At 28.6% G+C, this 22,657-nt stretch overlaps 1 protein-coding gene across 2 annotated transcripts in view; it reads left to right on the top strand.

Annotated features, from left to right (window-relative positions):
- Window positions 1-6,206: 6,206 nt before the first annotated feature.
- The window catches only part of LOC145294021 (brain-specific serine protease 4-like), a 79,164-nt gene continuing 62,713 nt past the window's right edge, over window positions 6,207-22,657 (top strand). For both annotated transcript variants that reach the window (XM_080140985.1, XM_080140984.1), the window contains exons 1-2: window positions 6,207-6,419; window positions 17,679-17,787. In XM_080140985.1, the coding sequence (XP_079997111.1) occupies window positions 17,679-17,787 (109 nt within the window). In that variant the 5' untranslated portion in view covers window positions 6,207-6,419. The remainder of the gene's footprint in view (window positions 6,420-17,678; window positions 17,788-22,657) is intronic.

Genomic DNA, 22,657 nt, shown 5'->3' with positions numbered 1-22,657 from the left:
GACCAGACAAACTACTGCAGGGATGAAACATGAAGCACTACATGGAACCAAGAACGTTGAAGCAGCATACCTATAAGTTCTCTAATCCCACCTTCATCCCACCATTACACCACATCACTGCCCCCCCCCCAAAAAAAAGAGTGAGACCGAATAGCCAAATAGTTAAGGAGGAAGGAAAGACCGAGGAGTGAACACTGACCAGACCTCCACTGTATAAGTGCAAAGAGAACTGGGACCTTGGGGAGGCTTATTGCTACTCAAATTCCAATAAAGACAAATGGCCGCTGCAAATGAGAAATGAATTGCAAGCAGCTGTTGCGATAATGCAAATTTATTTGCAAATGTTATCGAAAGAGGTGGAGAGTACTGGAAAATTTGGGGAGACTTGTTGTCACTCAGCTTCCAGGAAACACCACAGGCTGTATTCAATGAGATCTTTGATAACCTGTGTGAAAGCTCCTTTCTTCACCCAAAAAAGAGTAAGCCTAAGTAGTCATAGAGGAAGGAAAGACTGAGGAGAGAGCACTGACCAGACCCCCACTAGACAAGTGTGAAGAGAACTGAGACCTTGGGGAGGCTTATTGCCACTCAAATTAAGATCAATGGTCGCTAACAGTGAGAAATCAATGGTAAACGGTTGTTGCGATAATGCAAAGTCATTTGAATGTGTTATCTGAGTAATTTGGTAGAGACCGCAGAGGTCAATTCTTTTTAAGTTTGACCCCTATTATGGCCCCTAAACATTTATTGTTTTGGGCTCAAATCAAGTTATTAAGTTAGATTCATGTCCAAGGAACCTATATCTAAAATTTCAAGTGTTATACCCAAAATTGGTGGAGGAGTTTGGTAGAGTTTTCAAAGGTTAAATCCTTGAACTTTTACTGCTTAACAGACACATTTCTGGCCGAAAACAGATCACAAAGATTTTCCCAGATCTCATTATCCTGTATATCAATTTCGAGTCTGTAGACTAAAAATTGGCATAGTTATTGCGTAGGGAAATGTACACACACACACACACAGGTACACAGACACGTTCACTTTTTTATATATACTAGCATTTAAGCCCGGCGTTGCCCGTGTTATTGGAAGTATATGTTGAGCATAATAAAGAAAAAGCGGTCAATTTTGTAAATTTGACCCCTATTATAACCTTTTAACATTTATAGTTTTGAGCTCAAATTAAGTTATTAAGTTAGATCCATGTCTAAGGAACCTATATCTAAAATTTTAAGTGTTTAGACTATAAACTGGCGGAGGAGTTTGGTAGAGTTTTCAAAAGTTAAATCCTTGAACTTTTACTGCTTAGCAGCCACATTTCTGGCCGAAAACAGATCACAAAGATTTTCCCAAAATCTCAGTACCCTGTATATCATATTTTTACTCTGTAGACTAAAAATTGACATAGTTATTGCGTAGGGAAATGTACACACACATACACACACACACACAGATACACAGACACACAGATATAGAGACACGTTCACTTTTATAGATATACTAGCATTTCAGCCCGGCGTTGCCCGGGTGTTTTAAGGTGTATGCTGAACAAAAAGAAAAGGTAAATTTTTTAAACTTTGATCTCTATTATGACCCCTTAAAATTTATTGTTTTGGACTCAAATCAAGTTATTAAGTTAGATCCATATCCAAGGAATCTATATCTAAAATTTAAAGTGTTTAGACCCCAAATTGTCGGAGGATTTTGGTAGAGTTCTCAAAGGGCAAATCGTTGAACTTTGTCCCCTTAATCGCAAAATTTCTGGCCGAAAACCGATCACAAAGATTTTCCCAAACTCAGTAACCTGTATATTAAATTTCGAGTCTGTAGACTATAAATTGACAGAGTTATTGCGTAGGGAAATGTACACACACAGACACATACACACAGACAACAGACACTTTCGCTTTTATAGATATATAGATAGATATAGATACATATGTGTGTGTGTGTGTGTGTGTGTGTGTGTGTGTGTGTGTGTGTGTGTGTGTGTGTGTGTGTGTGCACATAAAGTTATGAACAGTATATAGGGCCCGAGCAAAGCCGGGCTGAACTGCTAGTAATAATATGCAATTAAAACTTTGTCGTATGCTTTGCTTGGTAATCCATTTATTACTGAGCAGGCTCCGCCTCGTTTAACTTTTGTGGGTTTACATGATTATAGTCATGTTTCAAAAAGTTATTGATTTAAGGAAAATAAAAAGTGGATTGCATTTTTTATGAACGCTATTTGAACACGCAAAGACTTGGATTAGATATTGTCGTGTATAAACTGTTTACATCGTGTCACAATTTATTGGTTTTCTTCATCACTCTCAAATGTTTTCTCGACAGCTGCTGAATACGATCCATCATTATTAACTGTCTCTAAAACCGTTCATTGCTCATTAAGTTGTTTAGAGGATTGATACGAGGTGCTTTAAAAAATGTTTCCAGACTTTTTCGTATGAGGACTTTTATTGATAGTACATACGTGAAACTCTAGTCCCCTTCGAAGTGATCTCCTCCGGTTGCAATGCACTTGTTGTACCATTCTAACAATTTCTGGAAGACCCCATTGAAGTCTTCTTGTGTGAACGTGTCAATGACCCTCGTCACAGCCTCTTTCATCTCCTCAATTCTCATAACGACAGTCTCTAACGGTTTCCTTGAGCTCAGAAAATAACCAAAAGTCACAGGGAGCAAGGTCTGGACTACAGGGAGAGTGAGGAATTGTTTTGATGCCCATCTTGATCAAATAGTCTGTGGCAAGGATGGAGGTGTGGACTGGTGCATTCGCACAAATCTTCCGCATCTTCAATTCCGTGCAAATAATGTGTGTACACTTCTCAAACTTATATCAAGCTGTGAATTTATTGTCTCTATGGACACACAACTTTTATCTATGAAATTTTTTATTTGGCCAATCAATCTGGCGTTCTGACTTCCTTACTCCTCACACCTCTCCTCATCCCTCGCAGATTCTGTGCCTTCTTTGAGTCTTATATACCACTCAAAAACTGATGTTCGATTCAGTCAAATGCAAGATGGTCCAAAATCAATCTGAAGTATTCTATACGTTTCTTTGGCATTTTTCCAAGTTTAAAACAGAATTCTATTGCATATTGTTCTGCTAAAGAGTCCTCTCGTTCAGATTTCATTTTAGAAATTCATCACCTGTAACAATCAATGTATCCCAATTCCTGCTTTAGCTGTTCATTTGAACCTGAAATCGAAAAAATTAGTCATCTCATGAGATGTATAGCATTAACATATTCTACAGTACAACAATTTTTAATGCCTGTACGAAAAGAAAACGTCTGCAAACTTATTTAAGTCACCTCGTACATCTTGAACTTAATTATTCAAACTAGCAAAAATGTACTCTAGCTGGGTGTATATATACTATACATCCCAAAAAAGAGCGGGTAATGCCTAGGAGTATAGCATACAATAAACTGTTAACCGAAGAAATAAGAAAAATAATGTTATTTTTAAAAAAATAAGTGAAGCATGCATGGTCCCCCGTGAGTGCACAGTGAACGAGGCATAAAAAAATGACTAAGTTCAGCATTTGCCTCCCCTATTTAGCCCCAAAAGTTCACAGGAGACGTCAAATCCTCGTGGAAATGAACAACTGGTGCAGTTTTAGGCCTTAACATATGTAAATTTGAGTTCTGCACCATGCAAAAAAAAAACAAATGACTAAGTCCATCATTTGCACCCCCTTTTAGCCCCAAAAGTCCCAAGGCCTTAACATATTTAAATTTGAGTTCAGCACCATGCAAAACTGCTAAATAGACATACACAGAAAATTTTGGACAAATATAGTAAAATAGTCTAAAAAATTGTTTTTATTAGTCCTAAAAGAGCCATGGGGCACACCCAAAAGTTATCGCGAAGTATAGACAAACAAAGTTATATAGAAATCAGTTAGTTACAACTTTTTAATAAATAATAAATATGTTTTATAAAAATCCAAGGCATCAATTTTTTAATAAGCACAAAAGTGTCAGTTTTGGCCATGTTACCCCGAAAGCCGCCCCTAGGGTGGCAACCAGAGTTTTCCCGGAAAATCTGTTCTGTTACTTTTTTACTCATATTATGTTTAATGTTTGTGCAAAATTTCCAAAAATTCCAGCGTGTAGTTATTGAGAAAAGTGCGGACAGACGAATGAACGAATGGACAAGGGTGAATTTACAGGTCCACCTTCCTTTTGTCGGGGAACCAAAAACTCGATTTTACAGTTACATGTTTTAAGGAACGACAGAGTGAAAAAAAAAGATATATGGGACAAAATAACTTTGTAGGTAATTATGTGTCTATAGTTGTTTACGTACTTGTAACTACGATTTGGAAGAAAGCGTTTAAATAAGCGTTTCAAATTTATGAGATATTGCATTTTATGACAACGCCTTACATGTACTCGAATACATAAAAAAATACTTTTTAGGGCGAACATTTGTACGTATGAGTCCAATTGAAAAACCACATTAAAGGAAGGAATGGAGTGAATTGGTTCATTTCATATTTATCGACTTATTAGCAGGGTTACTCAGCGTTTCAGGAATTCTAATGTTGAATATCATCATTTGCGTGTTTTTTATTCGCAAAATTTTGTATGACGGGATAAGCGTTGATGAATGTCAGTTGATAGTGTAGTAATTGTTAATGGTGTAAATTAGATACATTTGGATTATTTATGGGGACGGTTCAACAAAGAACTTGTTCACATTGGATTTGAAGGCTACCATGTTGTATTCAACCGGGAAGTAGGCCAACGGAACAGTGTTCCACAGGTAGTCAGTTCTGGAAAAGAAGCTTTGTTCATGGAATTTGCGTTTAGATTTAGGCACAGATAGAGTGTGGTAGAAATTGTATATAGTGGTTGTAGCTAGTCGAGTGTTTTTGTGAGAGCTTGTCAAAGAGGAAGTTCAGTTGAACACTTGCCATGAAAATAACGATAGAGTAGAGACAAGCTTGTAACGTCTCTTCAGTGGGAAAGAGGTTGCAGGGACAAAAATGGGCATCACCTTCTAAGTTTTGAACTCTATCAAGGCTGGATAGGGCGCACCGAGCAACTCCTTCCCAGATGTGGCAACAGTACTCCATTTTAGGGCGTACTATGCGTGTCCTTGAAGCATGTGGCATACGACAATGTATCACTTCTTTACATAGTTCTTTCGGACCAAGTAAAGAATAAATACCCTGTAGCAGAAGATGACGACTGCCGACGACCGGCACACATTTCAAGTGACACTGGTGATTCGACCTTGACATTGTCACAAGAACCTGGCGTTGTTTGTTTTGTAAACACGTCAAATAGCAGACATGGTCGAATATTCGCGAGCAAGATTTTTTTTAAATATATTTACAAAACTTTGGAAGATTTAAAAGAAAAAATATATGTTTACAAAACATTTTTTGAAGTAAGAAAACGAACGTATTTAAATAAAAGATATTTAAATAAATGGGTGTCTTTCTGAGTGCGTTTTTAATACATTTACAGAACTTGAAAATGTGCGCCGGTCGTCGGCAGTCGTCGTCTTCTGCTACAGGGTATCTATTTTTTACTTAGTCCGTTTTTTCTAGCATCATTGAACACGTCATGATCTTTCCAACTGCATTGATTGGGTAATAGAGGGCAGACAAGAAAGTGCTGCAGCGTATGGTACTTCGTTTCGCATTCGCAGATGGTTTGGTCGGTTTTGTAGCCCCCATTTTATAATAACAACTTTGGATCGCTCCATTCTTGTTCTCAGGCGGTTGCGTGTCCTCTACTCTACCCACTGTACTTCTGAGCAATGAATGACGGCTTCAGAATGAGAAATGTCCATGCCAATAAACCGAAGAAATCTCTACCTTTCTGATTTACATATGTGGCCTGCGATTCTGTTAGCAACCAAACATGGTTGTTAGGAATGTTTGTTTATTTTTCAAACACACAAACAAGTTATTAAGGTTAATTATTTATTGGTATTACTACGTAATAAGCTAAGTGAAATATGTTCATACTTGTAAAGTATTTCGATGTATTAAATAAAAGCAAATGCCCTAAGAGAAACATTATGTATTTTTTTTATTGCACCATAGAAACTATCAAACATTTTCAATATTCTTTTTAACGACCAAGGAAAAAACTAATCTATCAGCACATACACAACATAAATTCTCATAAAAGATGTAGGACTTTAATTATAACCGGCTCTCATAAACAACATTTTACAACGCAAATTGCTCATCAGGGTCATCGTTGCAAATATATAGATAAAGTCAAAGTGTTAGATGCAGAAACCAGCATTTTCATCAACAAGACGAAGTGCCCGGTTTCTACTTTGCAGCTCCACGAAAGAAAAGTCGATTTTTTGACAGATGCGCTCGAGTTAAGTGAAACTCTGACATTGATTCGAAATACTTCATTCAATATACTTAAAAAAAGGTAACATTTTATATATTTTCTATGTAATTTTATGCTAAGCTGTAAATATAATTCATAAGATTAACCTAAGGCTTTGTGTCATACAGTGAATATATATATATATATATATATATATATATATATATATATATATATGTATATATATGTATATATATTATATAGATATATAATATATAATATATATACAATATACATATAATATATATAATATATATATAATATATATAATATATATATAATATATATAATATATATATAATATATATAATATATATATAATATATATATAATATATATAATATATATAATATATATATATATATATATTAGTGATGGGGCGATTAGAATATTGTTCCCGATTCCGATATAATTACCTATCCCGTTTCTGATTCTTTATAAATCTCTTAATGTTTAACTTCAAAATTGTTATTTTCCCTAATTACCGTAAAAAAACATGTTAAATATGCAGATATTTGCTCAAGCGTGAAAAAATACACTTGTGGAAGATGTCCTATCGATTTTAGTTTTGCTGTTAGTTTATAATATTAGTTATTTTATCATTACTACCATCAGTGGAAGATTTTGTTTTAACTTAATCAAATAAAAAAGATAATTAAAAGGAATCAAATTTGGCATCGGAAGAATGCCACAAATTTTTCTGATTCCGATACCCCAAAATATCCGATTTTTTCGATTCTCAATTCTGATTTCTATTAATCGTCCCAACACTAGTATATATATATATATATATATATATATATATATATATATATATATATATATATATATATATATATATATATATATATAAAGGGAGAGAGAGAGGGAAGAGAGAGAGGGGGGAGAGGTTTCTGTAGAAATATATTTTCTTATAATATATACCAAGCCTTATTTAAGAAGCTTAATTACTGCTCTGTAATTATATATATATATATATATATACATATATATATATATTATATATATATATATATATATATATATATATATATATAAATGTAACTCTTGGTTCGTTCGTAATTAATAGTCTAAATAACCACTGGACGGATGGCTTCCACATTTTGGTATGATATGTTTACTGTACTCATGCGTGTTTCTATATATCTCTTTTTAATTATAACATTATACTTAATTTTTCTATAATAAATAGGTGGTTTTCTTTGTGCGGAGGGGCCATTTTTTATTTGGAGAAAATTATTTCCCACCGCGTTCCATCACGTGACATCACTAAACAGAACTTTTATATACCAAATTGACTTTTTTCGTTTAAAAATGGAATTATTTCTCTTTCGTTGATATATATATTTTTTTAATATTTCGTGTTTTATATAATAAAGTACAATTGTTAAATGTTATTCTGTTGATTATATTTGTTTGGGAGAAGCACAACTAAAAAATAATATTAAAACGGACCGAAATTTAAATTTCCATTCCATTTACAACAATCTATCGCGTACTTCGCAAGTTTTATCATAAGTTAACGAGCAACCCATGAAAATCTGGTAAATGAGTGTCAAATCTGCTTAAAATATTGTAAAAAAAAAAAAAAGAAAAAAAAAACTCTCCCTAACATACTGGCAATAATTTGGTTACGTCCTTCCCTTGGGTGTTCTAATAAGAGGGATTGATTTACTAGGATCTGTATTAGAAGCTGAGCAAAATTATTTAATTGTTGAATTTTTTAAATTTTGGTTAAATTTGTTAGTTTGCTAAAAGCCCACACAAAAATTGAACAAAAGATAAAATTAAAAATAATGGTACTCATGCAGAATTTAGTTTTTTTTTTCGTTTTTTACCCATTCGCAAATGCTATTAAAATAAAAGTCGATAAAAAGTCATTTAAAAAGAAATTAAAAAAACAAATGTCAGCATACCCATCCGCAAATGCTATTAAAAAAAGTCGATAAAAATCGTCATTTAAAAAAGAAATTTACAAACAAATGTCTGTAAAAGTGAGGCATTATTAATAAATGTTTAGTAATTTTTCTTTTAATATTCATAAATAGTAAAACTTTTTTCAAAATAAATAATGTGACAAATAATCGTTAAGCTACTACGATAACGTCAGAAAATAAAAAAAAGTGTTACGTGCGCTTGCGTCAGAAAGGGGGCGATGCGTGTTTTTTTATGCTGGTCGCCATGGAACTCAACGCTCAAGGAGTACCAAATCCTGTTTTCAAAAAGAAACGTTTACTACCAACTTTCTTTTTAAAAAAAGTGCAAGTTTTCCTGAAAAAAGAAAAACTTTCACCTAACAATTTATGGCAAAAATAGCGACCCATAAAAATCTGGGGTGCTTCTACACTTTATTGCCGAAATTGGAGACGCAATTTTTTTCACGCACTTGCTATCTAAATCTAGGGGAGACATTATTATATGGCCGAACGATTGCTTCTGGAAAGGGAAAGAATAAATTTACCAAAATTAACATTTATTACTTCCGGAAACGTTAAATTAAACTAAAATTATCATTTATTACTTCCAGAAACTTGGTAAACCGATATTAATGGAGAAAATGAATCTTGGCAATTTAAAATTATTTATTTGTTCGAAAAAACAAAAAACAAAAGCAAAACAAAACAAAAAAACTATTTTATAAAAGTCCAATGTTGCTTTAAAAGTAAATAAAGAAAGTGAAAGAGAATATATATCCGTAATTGTTTAATTGGAAATGTTTCGATTTAATTGATGAGAACGGGAAAGTTTTTCATGGAACAAGTTTTTATTATTATTATTATTATTATTATTATTATTATTATTATTATTATTATTATTATTAAAAACAGAAAATTGAAATGACATATGCATAATAGTTTAACCTGGGCGAGCGCCATTTGAAAACCAAAAAACTAAAACATTTATTCGTTTTTTTGTTTGTTTTTTTTTGTTTGTTTTTTTTTTGTTTGTTTTTTCGTTTGTGTGTGTGTGTTTTTTTTTCCGAACAAATAAATAATTTTAAATATTTTTTTGAATTGTCAAGATTCATTTTCTCCAGTAATATCGGTTTACCAAGTTTCTGGAAGTAATAAATGATAATTTTAGTTTAAGGGAGTAATAAATGTTAATTTTGGTAAATTTATTTAGTTTAATTTATCGTTTCCGGAAGTAATAAATGTAAATTTTGGTAAATTTATTCTTTCTCTTTCCGGAAGCAATCGTTTGGCCAGATGTCTCCCCTTAGATTTGGATAGCAAGTGCGTGAAAAAAAACGGCCTCTCCAATTTCGGCAATAAAGTGTACAAGCGCCAAATCTGCTAGCTGAGTGACAAATCTGCTTAAAATATTGAAAAAAAGAAAGAAAGGAAAAAAGAATAGAACCTCAAAATGTACCAGAAATTTAGAGTAATTTTTGACAACTAAAACAGAAAACTACGAATAAAATATGAAAAACTCGTAATTTCTCTTTTTAAAGTGAGTTGTTTATTTTCTATATGGAATATACTTTCAAAATAAACTATTAAAGTTGTTTAAAAAATAATATTTCTATTATTTTTTATTTAAAAAAAAAACATTGTTTACAAAATGTTTACAAAATGCCGGCGTGCCTTCATGCGGCCATTTTTTTTACGTAATAAAATCAATAGAATTTTATGAGTAAAATATATTTCAATTTTTAAACTTTAAAAATCTATCAAAATTTTTCTATTGGTTCAATTTTTACGATATTTTCAGGGTCAATGTGAAATTTTATGCTCTTTCCAATAAACCAAATATAATATTTTAGACAAACGTTTTTTTTTTTCAAATTCACACCCCCATTTTGAAATGTTTATTAAAATTTTCATAATTAATTTATGTGTTAAAGTTTTATATATCACAAATTGAAGATAAAAGATCAACAAAGAAAATATTCCAATTTAAAACAAAAAAGAATAGATTTTTGGAAATTTACCTGTAAAGTCCAAAGTGTAAAACCCTTTTTTTTAAACACGTTGTTTTTTTTTTAAGTAACGCTCATGTTATGCTTACATCGTCAAGTAAATACCAGATGCTGACGGCAAATTTTTCTATCTCATTGAATGTTTTTTTTTTAGATATTAAAAAAAATAGTCGATGAAGAAGTATTAAAACATATCAATCAAAAACTCGTGTATTTCATTAAAAGAATTTTTTTTTAATCGATGAAGCGGATTTTTTTGTTCTAGGGGAAAACTTATAAGTGAATGTGCGTTTCTTTTTTAACTACGGAGGATGAAAAATACTAATTTTGGTTAACACACGCAATAAAAAAGAGACATTATTTATGCCCTTGGACGAAACCATACTTCATAAATTTCATTTTAGCAGCAGCAGCTATTTAACGCTTCGCGCAAAACATCTTACAAAAATGCGATTTTCTAGGACCCTCGCTTTAAAAAATCCTTTTATTTAAAAAATACATGGAATTTAAAATATAAATCTGGATAAATTCTTAACAATGAAGAATGGAACTACCCATTTAATAATATTTTTTAGGTAAGTGATTTTTTGGCATTTATATATATACATATATTTATACGCAAGTCAAAATATGTTGATTTTCTTCTTTTTTTTTAAAGAAAACCGCTTTAAAGAAACAAATATTGCATAATTTGCTATTAAATCTGTTATTTTTAAAAATTTTGTTTTTGCTCCTTTAATTGAAAAAAATTAGGGTTTGAATTATATTTTCAAGTAGTTATAAGCTTCAAAAAATATAGTAAATTGAATTATTAAGGTTCTGATTTAATGGCCACTTTCTCCCAAACATACTGGCAATAATTTGGTTTCGTCCTTCCTTTCAGTGTTTCGGAGCTGGGCACTTATTAAAATTATTTAATTGTTGAATTTTTTGCATTTTGGTTAAATTTGTTAGTTAGCTAGCGCTAAAAGCCCCCACAAAAAAATTGAACAAAAGACAAAATTAAAAAGAATGGTACTCATGCAGAATTTAACCCCCCTTCCCGCCCGGATTCCAATTAGTTTAGGGTTCGACCCGCAATCAACAGATTCAGCCGAGCGTTGTTCAAATGTTGAAACACTAAACCAACATTTTATTTATTTTTTTGCAGAATTAATTAATGATGGGAGTATTTTTCCCGTTTATTTTCTATTGACAAAAAAATTTGTACATTCTCTTGAAAAAACATTCATCATTTCTTTTTATAATAAAAATTCTGTTTTCAAAAAGAAATATTTACTGGCAACTTTCTTTTAAAAAAAAGTGCAAGTTTTCCTGAAAAAAAACTTTCACCTAACAATTTATAATAAAAATTCACCTTTTCTTGGGAAAAAAACCCCAACTTTTATTGATAAAAAAAAATTGCAAAAATAATAAAATAAATAAACAATACAAAATGCAATTTTTTATGAGGAATGTGTTCCATTTTAACAAACTGAGCCACAGCAACGCGTGGCCGGGTCCATCTAATATATATATATATATATATATATATATATATATATATATATATATATATATATATACATATAAGATAAAACATGTAATTGGAAGATGATCCAAAATAATCAAAAGGCCGAAATCCATTTATTATGTCTCGGCAGTCGTGTGAAAAGCATATCTTATTTTTCTTTTATTAATAATATTGGAATTTTCCCCTTTTCTTTTCTTTATACATATTTGTGAATTATTCCATGGATTTCGGCCTTTTGGATTATTTTGGATCATCTTCCAATTACGTGATTTCCTTGGATTTTACTTGTGCAAATGGAAATTCAATTAACTTTCTTGGCGTCATATTTTTGGGTTTTACCGTCATTGGATTATTTACCTTTCACCAGACTATCCATTCACATTCACGTGTAATCACATTTTTCTTCACTATATTCCCTCTGCTTCACTTTTTGTTATCAAGTAAGATCTTTGACTTACTTGTAGTTTCACCAAGTGTTTCCTTTTCAGATTAAATATATTTTTAACTCTTTTTTAAAGTGTTTTTAACAGGTTTTATTAACTGTTTGCTCTTATTATAAGCTCTGTCTCCTATTTCGTTTCATCGAGCTTTTACATCTGGTTGAGATTACTTTATAAATATTAATTCTTTAATATTTATAATATACTTTAGTTTTACCATCTTGGATCATTTTGGTAAATTTAATTGTAATTTTTATTATATATATATATATATATATATATATATATATATATATATATATATATATATATATACTAGCAAAATACCCGTCGTTTACTGTGTTCAAAAACAGCCTACAGAAAATGGACTCTGATTTATGAAAGTATGATAGGTTATGAAAAGGAAGGGTCGTAAAGAGATAGCTTCGAATTTGGGGGTATCAAAACCAAAGCAAAATATGATGAAAATAAAAATAAAATAGATAAACACCATAATTTATTATACCATACCCGTTCACACTAAAACACTTATCACAATATTCTGTGAATCTATATTTAAAACAAACTTGTTAAACTTTGTGACATATTTCCATTCTATGGAGGTCAGGCGCGAACGAACACTCCATAATTTTATTATACCATATTTCTTCAAACTGAAACATAATTATCAAAGTATACTTACGCAGATAGATATGAAAAGTCTTTATTAAAGTTTGAGCCTATTTCCATTCTATGGAGGCCAGGCGCGAACGCAGACCCCACAATTTTATTATACTATCCCTATTTAAGTTAAAACATACTTATCAAAGTATTATTATGTACATCTATATAAAAACACTTGTAAACGTTTTTTTTTTTAATTTTTAATTTTTTTTTTCCATACTTTGTGGACCAGGCGCGTACGCACACCACACAATTTTAATGAATCATCATTATGCCAGCTGAAACATACCCATTCATGTGTCTCGATATATCATCTATCATTATATGTGATCAGTTTTCTATAATAGTCAACCATATAGGAGCCTATTCGTGACCAGACACACACAGAGACGTTCAGCTTTATATTTATATATATATATATATATATATATGAAGAAAGACAAAAACAAGTAACAATTTGTAAATCAATAAGTATATGCATATATGTCTATATATACATGTTTTTATTCAATTGTATTAGGTATCAATGTCTTACTTGAAGAGGTCTATTGTGTGCGACAATTTTCATAATATATTTCGGGGTAATACTGCACAGCCATTTAATTCATTCGTATTCACTCTTCCATCCAGCATGCTTTGAATAGAACTGTTATATCCGCTATTTGAAAAAGGAGTTACCTCGAAATATATTATGGAAATTATCACATGCAATAGACCTCTTCAAGTAAGACATTGATACTTAACACAACTGAATATATATATGTATATATAGACATATATGTATATATTTATTCATTTGCAAATTGTCACTTGTTTTTGTCCTTCTTTCTCAACACCGACTACATTCCATTCCTCGCATTGTGTAGCCTCCCACACAATGCTTCAAGCAAACTACATCCCATTTCATTTCTACAATACAACAGTTTTTAATGCCTGTATGAAAAAAAACGTCTGCAAACTTATTTAAGCCACCTCGTACATCTTGAACTTGTATTTTTCAATTGTTTACACACGCAAAAATGTACTCTAGCTGGGTGTATATATTTTTCGCTATTTTATATGAGTATATATGTTTTGGCATTTTATACATATATATATATATATATATATATATATATATATATATATATATATATATATATATATATACAGTTTCATAAGTATCTCCGCTGTTTGAAAGCATTGTAACCAAAGAAATATAAAACAGTTCAGAGATCAATCAGAATGCAGGCCAAAATTATATCTCATCGACTTAGAATGAGTGTTCTATGCCAAACTTCTAGATTAAATGTGGTATAATGGTAACTAATCCTTATTAATTTCTATTAGTCCCTAACTATGCATCAAACGACTTTCATAGTATGTACGTATATATAGAGAGAAAGAGATGAAAAAGAAATAAAAAACTAAATAATATGTCCATCAACGTTTCCTCTTTATTGTAAGACTTCTTCTGGATGAACAATGAAGACGAAACGTTTATGTACATATAACTTGGTTTGTACCTTTTTCATGTCTCTATCTCGTCCGAACACTATTTCCATTATATATATATATATATATATATATATATATATATATATATATATATATATATATATATATATATATATATATACTAGCAATGGGTGCCTGACGTTGCCCGGGTGTTTGGAGGTGTATGCTGAGCAATAAAAAAACGGTAATGTTTTTAATTTTGACCCCTATTATGACTCCTTAAAATTTATTGTTTTGGACTCAAATCAAGTTATTACTTTAGATCCATGTCCACGCAACTAATATCTAAAATGTCAAGTGTTTAGACCCAAATTGTCGGAGGAGTTTGGTAGAGTTCTCAAAGGTCAAATCGTTGAACTTTGACCCCTTAATAGCTAAATTTCTGGCCGAAATCCGATCGCCTCGATTTTTCCAAATGTCAGTACACTGTATATCAAATTTCGAGTCAGTAGACTAAAAATTGACAGAGTTATTGCGTAGGGAAATGTACACAGACACACAGACACGTTCACTTTTATAGATATACTAGCATTTCAGCCCGGCGTTGCCCGGGTGTTTGGATGTGTATGTTGAGCAAAAAAAAAAGTGGTAGTAGGTACGCAGGATCAAACCCGTACCGTAAAGGAGGAAAGAACGTTTATGCTGTTACGACCACCGCCAAACTGGAAGCGACATTTTTTAAAATTAACGCTTGACAATCTAAAGGAGAGGATAACTTTAAAAAATATCGACGAAAAAAGTGACCCCTACCTGTAGAAAAGTGCCAGGTTGAAGGGAAGATATTAATGTTTTTAGCCAATTTTTCGATATTTGTCATATGAAAGGTCGAACTTTAAAACGATACTGATCTTGGTAACATCCGTCGCCTCTATTGGAAGTTTAAGGCAGACATGCAAACATACATACATACATACATTTATATATTGGTAACTAAAAAGTTTCCACCCTAACTGATGAAAAGCTTGCTCTATCTCTGAATACCCTTTATGTAAAATTTCAAATATTTAGACCAGAAATTGTCAGAGTAATTTGAAAGAGACCGCAGAGGTCAACTTTTTTTAACTTTGATCCCTTTTTACCCCTTAATATTTATTGTTTTGGGCTCAAATCAAGTTATTAAGTTAGATCCATGTCCAAGGAACCTATATCTAAAATTTCAAGTGTTTAGACCCAAAATTATCGGAGGAGTTTGGTAGAGTTCTCAAAGGTCAAATCGTTGACCTTTGACCCTTTAATCGGCAAATTTCTGTCCGAAAACCAATCACATCGATTTCCCGAAATCTCAGTACCCTGTATATCAAATTTCGAATCTGTAGACTAAAAATTGACAGAGTTATTGCGTAGGGAAATGTACATAGACACACAGACACACAGACGCAGACACTTTCACTTTTATATATATATATATATATATATATATATATATATATATATATATATATATATATATAGTGAGAGAGAGAGAGAGAGAGAGAGAGAGAGATACTCCTATGAATTTGGTTTTTGGGGGTATTGATATTCGAATTTAAAACCATTTTTCTATTTAAAAGAAAATACATTTTGTTATATATGGGGCGTGGAATTGCATTTATTTGCAAAAGATCTAGCTATTTGCATATTCTTTTACACATTCATTTTAATTAATTCCCTACTGAATATAGTGAATAACAAAATGAAAATGTGTTAAGATATGTATTAATCATGTATTTTTTCAACTTACCTGATGAGATGTTTACCACGAAAATTTTTAAATGACATAAAATTTTAAATTGTTTAGTTGATGTCGAAACAATTGCAACATTCTAAAAAATACAAATATGATATTATCTTTCTCCTTGTGGTTTTTGGTTTTTGCAAGTATATATGAATGCTTGATTACAGAACTGTTAATCATGTTGCTTAATAGTTGAGTCAATTCACGTGGCTTAAATTCTTATTGATATATGTACATTGCTATTGGCTAATAGATTTTAATATATTAAACCTTTGGAAAAATCTTAACTAATATATATATATATATATATATATATATATATATATATATATATATATATATATATATATAATTTCGAGTCCGAGTGTTTCATTTCAATTGATGATTTACGTTGCAGTGACATTAAATCTTGTTTGGGGCGAATAAAAATTATAAATAAATTAAATTAAAATTCAAAATAAAAATATGATTAAGCATGATAAAATCCATCCATCTCATCAACATCTATCCCAGAGATTTTTTGTATCTTGATAAGTGGTGACTCACTTCATTTTCCAGGCCTTCAGTATAAGATCAAAATGTAGAATCAGTTTTCCCTCAGTTTGAAGAGGAGAAATTTTAACTGTTCTCTCAACCAGAATGCCCCATTTTTGTTGGATACCCCTACATAAAAATGAACTCGTGTCTAACTTTTCCCTCGTGCAGAATTACGTAAATAGAGACTATTCTGTAGAAAAGAAAAAAAATCGTTGAAAATCAAAATAAATTAACATTGTGGTTTTCATTTTTTTAAATAATTTAGTCTATTTTCAAATAACGTTATTTAGTTTTAAATGTACACAAATTGCAATATTACAACGATGTTTTAAATAATTATGTTTATCTTAATAGAAAATACAATATATTTAATTATATATTTTTTTGTATTGTTGAAAAAACATTTTTAATATAAATGGTTAAAAGGAGTTAATTTATAATGGTAAATTGCCACAATTCAGAGGGAGCGAATTTGTGAGACAGTAATTGTATTTTACATAATATATTTTACAGTGCTTTATTTTATTTTTTTTTTTTTTTAGAAACGTATGAATATTGCAATTTAAAATATCTTTTATGACATGGATTGATTATATTTTGTTTCTTCAGAAGCTGATCGAAATTATACCAACTTATGTTAATAAGAAGCACTAGTTTAATGACAGAATTTATGATTATTTAATTCGTTTCCTTATGTTAATTTATTTACTCAAATAACTAAAAAGTTGTAAAGAAAAATATTTTGTGCGATTATTCTTTTATGGTAATTTTAAACTTTCCCAACTCAAGACTTGTTATGATTACAAAATCTACCTACTAATGTGCCAGGAGAACATGCAAACTTGGATGTCTACATGCATAACAAAATATTGAAGCGCAATATCCTCTCACCAACACACGCATGCGCGCGCACATACACACACACGCACGCACACACACACACACACACACATGCACACACATACACATACACATCTTCACAAGTATCTAAATGTTCGATTTATTTTATTTTCAGATGGCTAACAATACATGCGTTTTGAAGAAAGCGGTGTGTTCACTGTTTGTTCTGTACGTGATAATTAGCGTAACGCGTTCGTTACCATCCAACAGTGAGTCAGCCGCTGGTATGTTCTATATAAAATACTTTTTCTTTCTCCTTCAGTTTTTTTTTTTTTTTTTTTTTTTTTTGCTTTTTTATTTATTTTTTTATTTATTATTTGCTTCGTTTCCTTTTCGGGTTTTATATCTTATTTCCAATTTGTTATCCCATTTACAAATGTTTGGTTCATTTGACACAAATTTAGTAGAAAGTTGAAAGTTTGATCATATTGTCAAATTGAGAAGGTTATGAATTTTTAATTATCCGCCCGGGGATTTTTATGCTGGGTCCTCAAAATCAGCAGAGATTAGACCATTCCTGTAATGATCCAGTTCCTGTTGATTTTGCAGTGGGAGTTTAGTTCTGTGCAGTTCTAGGCGGTCCAACATCCCAGGCGTTACTTTCTCCCCTTGAGAGGGGGTTAGTTTATTGCTAATCGCCTGGGGCGCCCTCACCGAAGAATGCCGACAGAGCTGCTCCGGTACTTTTGCAGGTAAGAGTGCTCCTCCTTGGCGGCGCTGACTTCTCAATCTCACTTTCTGACCCTGATGTCTAAGTTCTTGCAGTGGGAGAAAACTAAAAAAACATATTTTCAGAGATTCCAACAATACAAAAAATATATAATTAAATATATTGTATTTTCTATTAAGATAAACATAATTATATATATATATATATATATATATATATATATATATATATATATATATATAATAAGCCAGATAAGACACTGATAGAATTCAGATGAAAAATCATGATAGATATTACTTGACTGTCAACACGACGGTTCTAGGTTTAATGCTTGGCTAGGAAGAGATGCTAGTCTAGCGGAACTGATGAGTTATGATACAACGAAACAGGACTGTATGTCGATGACTACAAAGATATATATATATATATATATATATATATATATATATAATTTCGAAATCTCTACACACACAAATATATATATATATATATATATATATATATATATATATATATATATATATATATATATATATATATATATATGATTAAAAATTTATAACCGTTTCAGTTGTGACAAGATGAGAGCTATGCTGTTATCAAAATTTGTCGGAAAAACTCCCCAACGAGTAAAAATAATTTTTTCAATGTTTATTATTCACTGAAGACGGTAGATATTCGATCGAAATATTTGATTTATGCGGTTTCCATTTATTGAAAAAAAATCGCTTTATAATGTTTCATGTTTAAAATATTCTACATTTATCATATTTTGCATTTGAAATATTTCAGATTTATAATGTTTTACGCTTAAAATATTTTATATTTTAAATGTTTTACATTTGAAATATTTCAGATTTATAATGTTTTACGTTTAAAATATTCTACATTTATCATATTTTACATTTGAAATATTTCAGATTTATAATGTTTTACGTTTAAAATATTTTACATTTTAAATGTTTTACATTTGAAATATTTCAGATTTATACTGTTTTACGTTTAAAATATTCTACATTTTAAATATTTTACATTTGAAATATTTCAGATTTATACTGTTTTACGTTTAAAATATTTTACATTTTAAATGTTTTACATTTGAAATATTTCAGATTTATAATGTTTTACGTTTAAAATATTCTACATTTATAATATTTTACATTTGAAATATTTCAGATTTATAATGTTTTACGTTTAAAATATTCTACATTTATCATATTTTACATTTGAAATATTTCAGATTTATAATGTTTTACGTTTAAAATATTTTACATTTTAAATGTTTTACATTTGAAATATTTCAGATTTATACTGTTTTACGTTTAAAATATTCTACATTTATCATATTTTGCATTTGAAATATTTCAGATTTATACTGTTTTACGTTTAAAATATTTTACATTTTAAATGTTTTACATTTGAAATATTTCAGATTTATAATGTTTTACGTTTAAAATATTCTACATTTATCGTATTTTGCATTTGAAATATTTCAGATTTATAATGTTTTACGTTTACAATATTTTACATTTAAAATGTTTTACATTTGAAATATTTCAGATTTATAATGTTTTACATTTAAAATATTCTACATTTATCATACTTTACATTTGAAATATTTCAAATTTATAATGTTTTACGTTTAAAATATTTTACATTTATCATATTTTGCATTTGAAATATTTCAGATTTATAATGTTTTACGTTTAAAATAGTTTATATTTATCATATTTTAAATTTGAAATATTTCAGATTTATAATGTTTTACGTTTAAAATATTTTACATTTTAAATGTTGTACATTTGAAATATTTCAGATTTATACTGTTTTACGTTTAAAATATTCTACATTTATCGTATTTTGCATTTGAAATATTACAGATTTATAATGTTTTACGTTTAAAATATTTTACATTTAAAATGTTTTACATTTGAAATATTTCAGATTTATAATGTTTTACGTTTAAAATATTTTACATTTATCATATTTGGCATTTGAAATATTTCAGATTTATAATGTTTTACGTTTAAAATATTTTACATTTTAAATGTTTTACATTTGAAATATTTCAGATTTATAATGTTTTACGTTTAAAATATTCTACATTTATCATATTTTGCATTTGAAATATTTCAGATTTATACTGTTTTACGTTTAAAATATTTTACATTTTAAATGTTTTACATTTGAAATATTTCAGATTAATAATGTTTTATGTTTAAAATATTCTACATTTATCGTATTTTGCATTTGAAGTATTTCAGATTTATAATTTTTTACGTTTAAAATATTTTACATTTTAAATGTTTTACATTTGAAATATTTCAGATTTATAATGTTTTACGTTTAAAATATTTTACATTTATCATATTTTACATTTGAAATATTTCAGATTTATACTGTTTTACGTTTAAAATAGTTTACATTTATCATATTTTACATTTGAAATATTTCAAATTTGTAATTTCTTACGTTTAAAATATTCTACATTTATCGTATTTTGCATTTGAAATATTTCAGATTTATAATGTTTTACGTTTAAAATATTTTACATTTATCATAGTTTGCATTTGAAATATTTCAGATTTATACTGTTTTACGTTTAAAATATTTTACATTTTAAATGTTTTACATTTGAAATATTTCTAGATTTATAATGTTTTACGTTTAAAATATTCTACATTTATCATATTTTGCATTTGAAATATTTCAGATTTATAATGTTTTACGTTTAAAATATTTTACATTTTAAATGTTTTACATTTGAAATATTTCAGATTTATAATGTTTTACGTTTAAAATATTCTACATTTATAATATTTTACATTTGAAATATTTCAGATTTATACTGTTTTACGTTTAAAATATTTTACATTTTAAATGTCTTACATTTGAAATATTTCAGATTTATAATGTTTTACGTTTAAAATATTCTACATTTATCATATTTTGCCTTTGAAATATTTCAGATTTATACTGTTTTACGTTTAAAATATTTTACATTTTAAATGTTTTACATTTGAAATATTTCAGATTTATAATGTTTTACGTTTAAAATATTCTACATTTATCATATTTTGCACTTGAAATATTTCAGATTTATACTGTTTTACGTTTAAAATATTCTACATTTGTCATATTTTACATTTGAAATATTTCAGATTTATAATGTTTTACGTTTAAAATATTCTACATTTTAAATATTTTACATTTGAAATATTTCAGATTTATAATGTTGTACGTTTAAAATATTTTACATTTATCATATTTTGCATTTGAAATATTTCAGATTTATACTGTTTTACGTTTAAAAAAATCTACATTTGTCATATTTTACATTTGAAATATTTCAGATTTATAATGTTTTACGTTTAAAATATTCTACATTTATCATATTTTGTATTTGAAATATTTCAGATTTATACTGTTTTACGTTTAAAATATTCTACATTTGTCATATTTTACATTTGAAATATTTCAGATTTATAATGTTTTACGTTTAAAATATTCTACATTTATAATATTTTGTATTTGAAATATTTCAGATTTATAATGTTTTACGTTTAAAATATTCTACATTTATCATATTTTAAAGTTGAAATATTTCAGATTTATACTGTTTTACGTTTAAAATATTCTACATTTATCATATTTTACATTTGAAATATTTCAGATTTATAATGTTTTACGTTTAAAATATTCTACATTTATAATATTTTGTATTTGAAATATTTCAGAGTTATACTGTTTTACGTTTAAAATATTTTACATTTTAAATGTTTTACATTTGAAATATTTCAGATTTATAATGTTTTACGTTTAAAATATTCTACATTTATAATATTTTACATTTGAAATATTTCAGATTTATAATGTTTTACGTTAAAATATTCTACATTTATCACATTTTGCATTTGAAATATTTCAGATTTATAATGTTTTACGTTTAAAATATTCTACATTTTAAATATTTTACATTTGAAATATTTCAGATTTATAATGTTTTACGTTTAAAATATTTTACATTTTAAATGTTTTACATTTGAAATATTTCAGATTTATAATGTTTTACGTTTAAAATATTCTACATTTATCACATTTTGCATTTGAAATATTTCAGAGTTATACTGTTTTACGTTTAAAATATTTTACATTTTAAATGTTTTACATTTGAAATATTTCAGATTTATAATGTTTTACGTTTAAAATATTCTACATTTATCATATTTTGCATTTGAAATATTTCAGATTTATAATGTTTTACGTTTAAAATATTCTACATTTGTCATATTTTACATTTGAAATATTTCAGATTTATAATGTTTTACGTTTAAAGTATTCTACATTTATAATATTTTGTATTTGAAATATTTCAGATTTATACTGTTTTACGTTTAAAATATTTTACATTTTAAATGTTTTAC

Source organism: Euprymna scolopes, chromosome 15 (assembly GCF_053919585.1).
Source record: "Euprymna scolopes isolate OS-2025 chromosome 15, ASM5391958v1, whole genome shotgun sequence".
NCBI lineage: Eukaryota > Metazoa > Mollusca > Cephalopoda > Sepiida > Sepiolidae > Euprymna > Euprymna scolopes.
The sequence above is the reverse complement of the archived record's forward strand: the minus strand, read 5'-3'. Positions and strand labels throughout refer to the sequence as shown.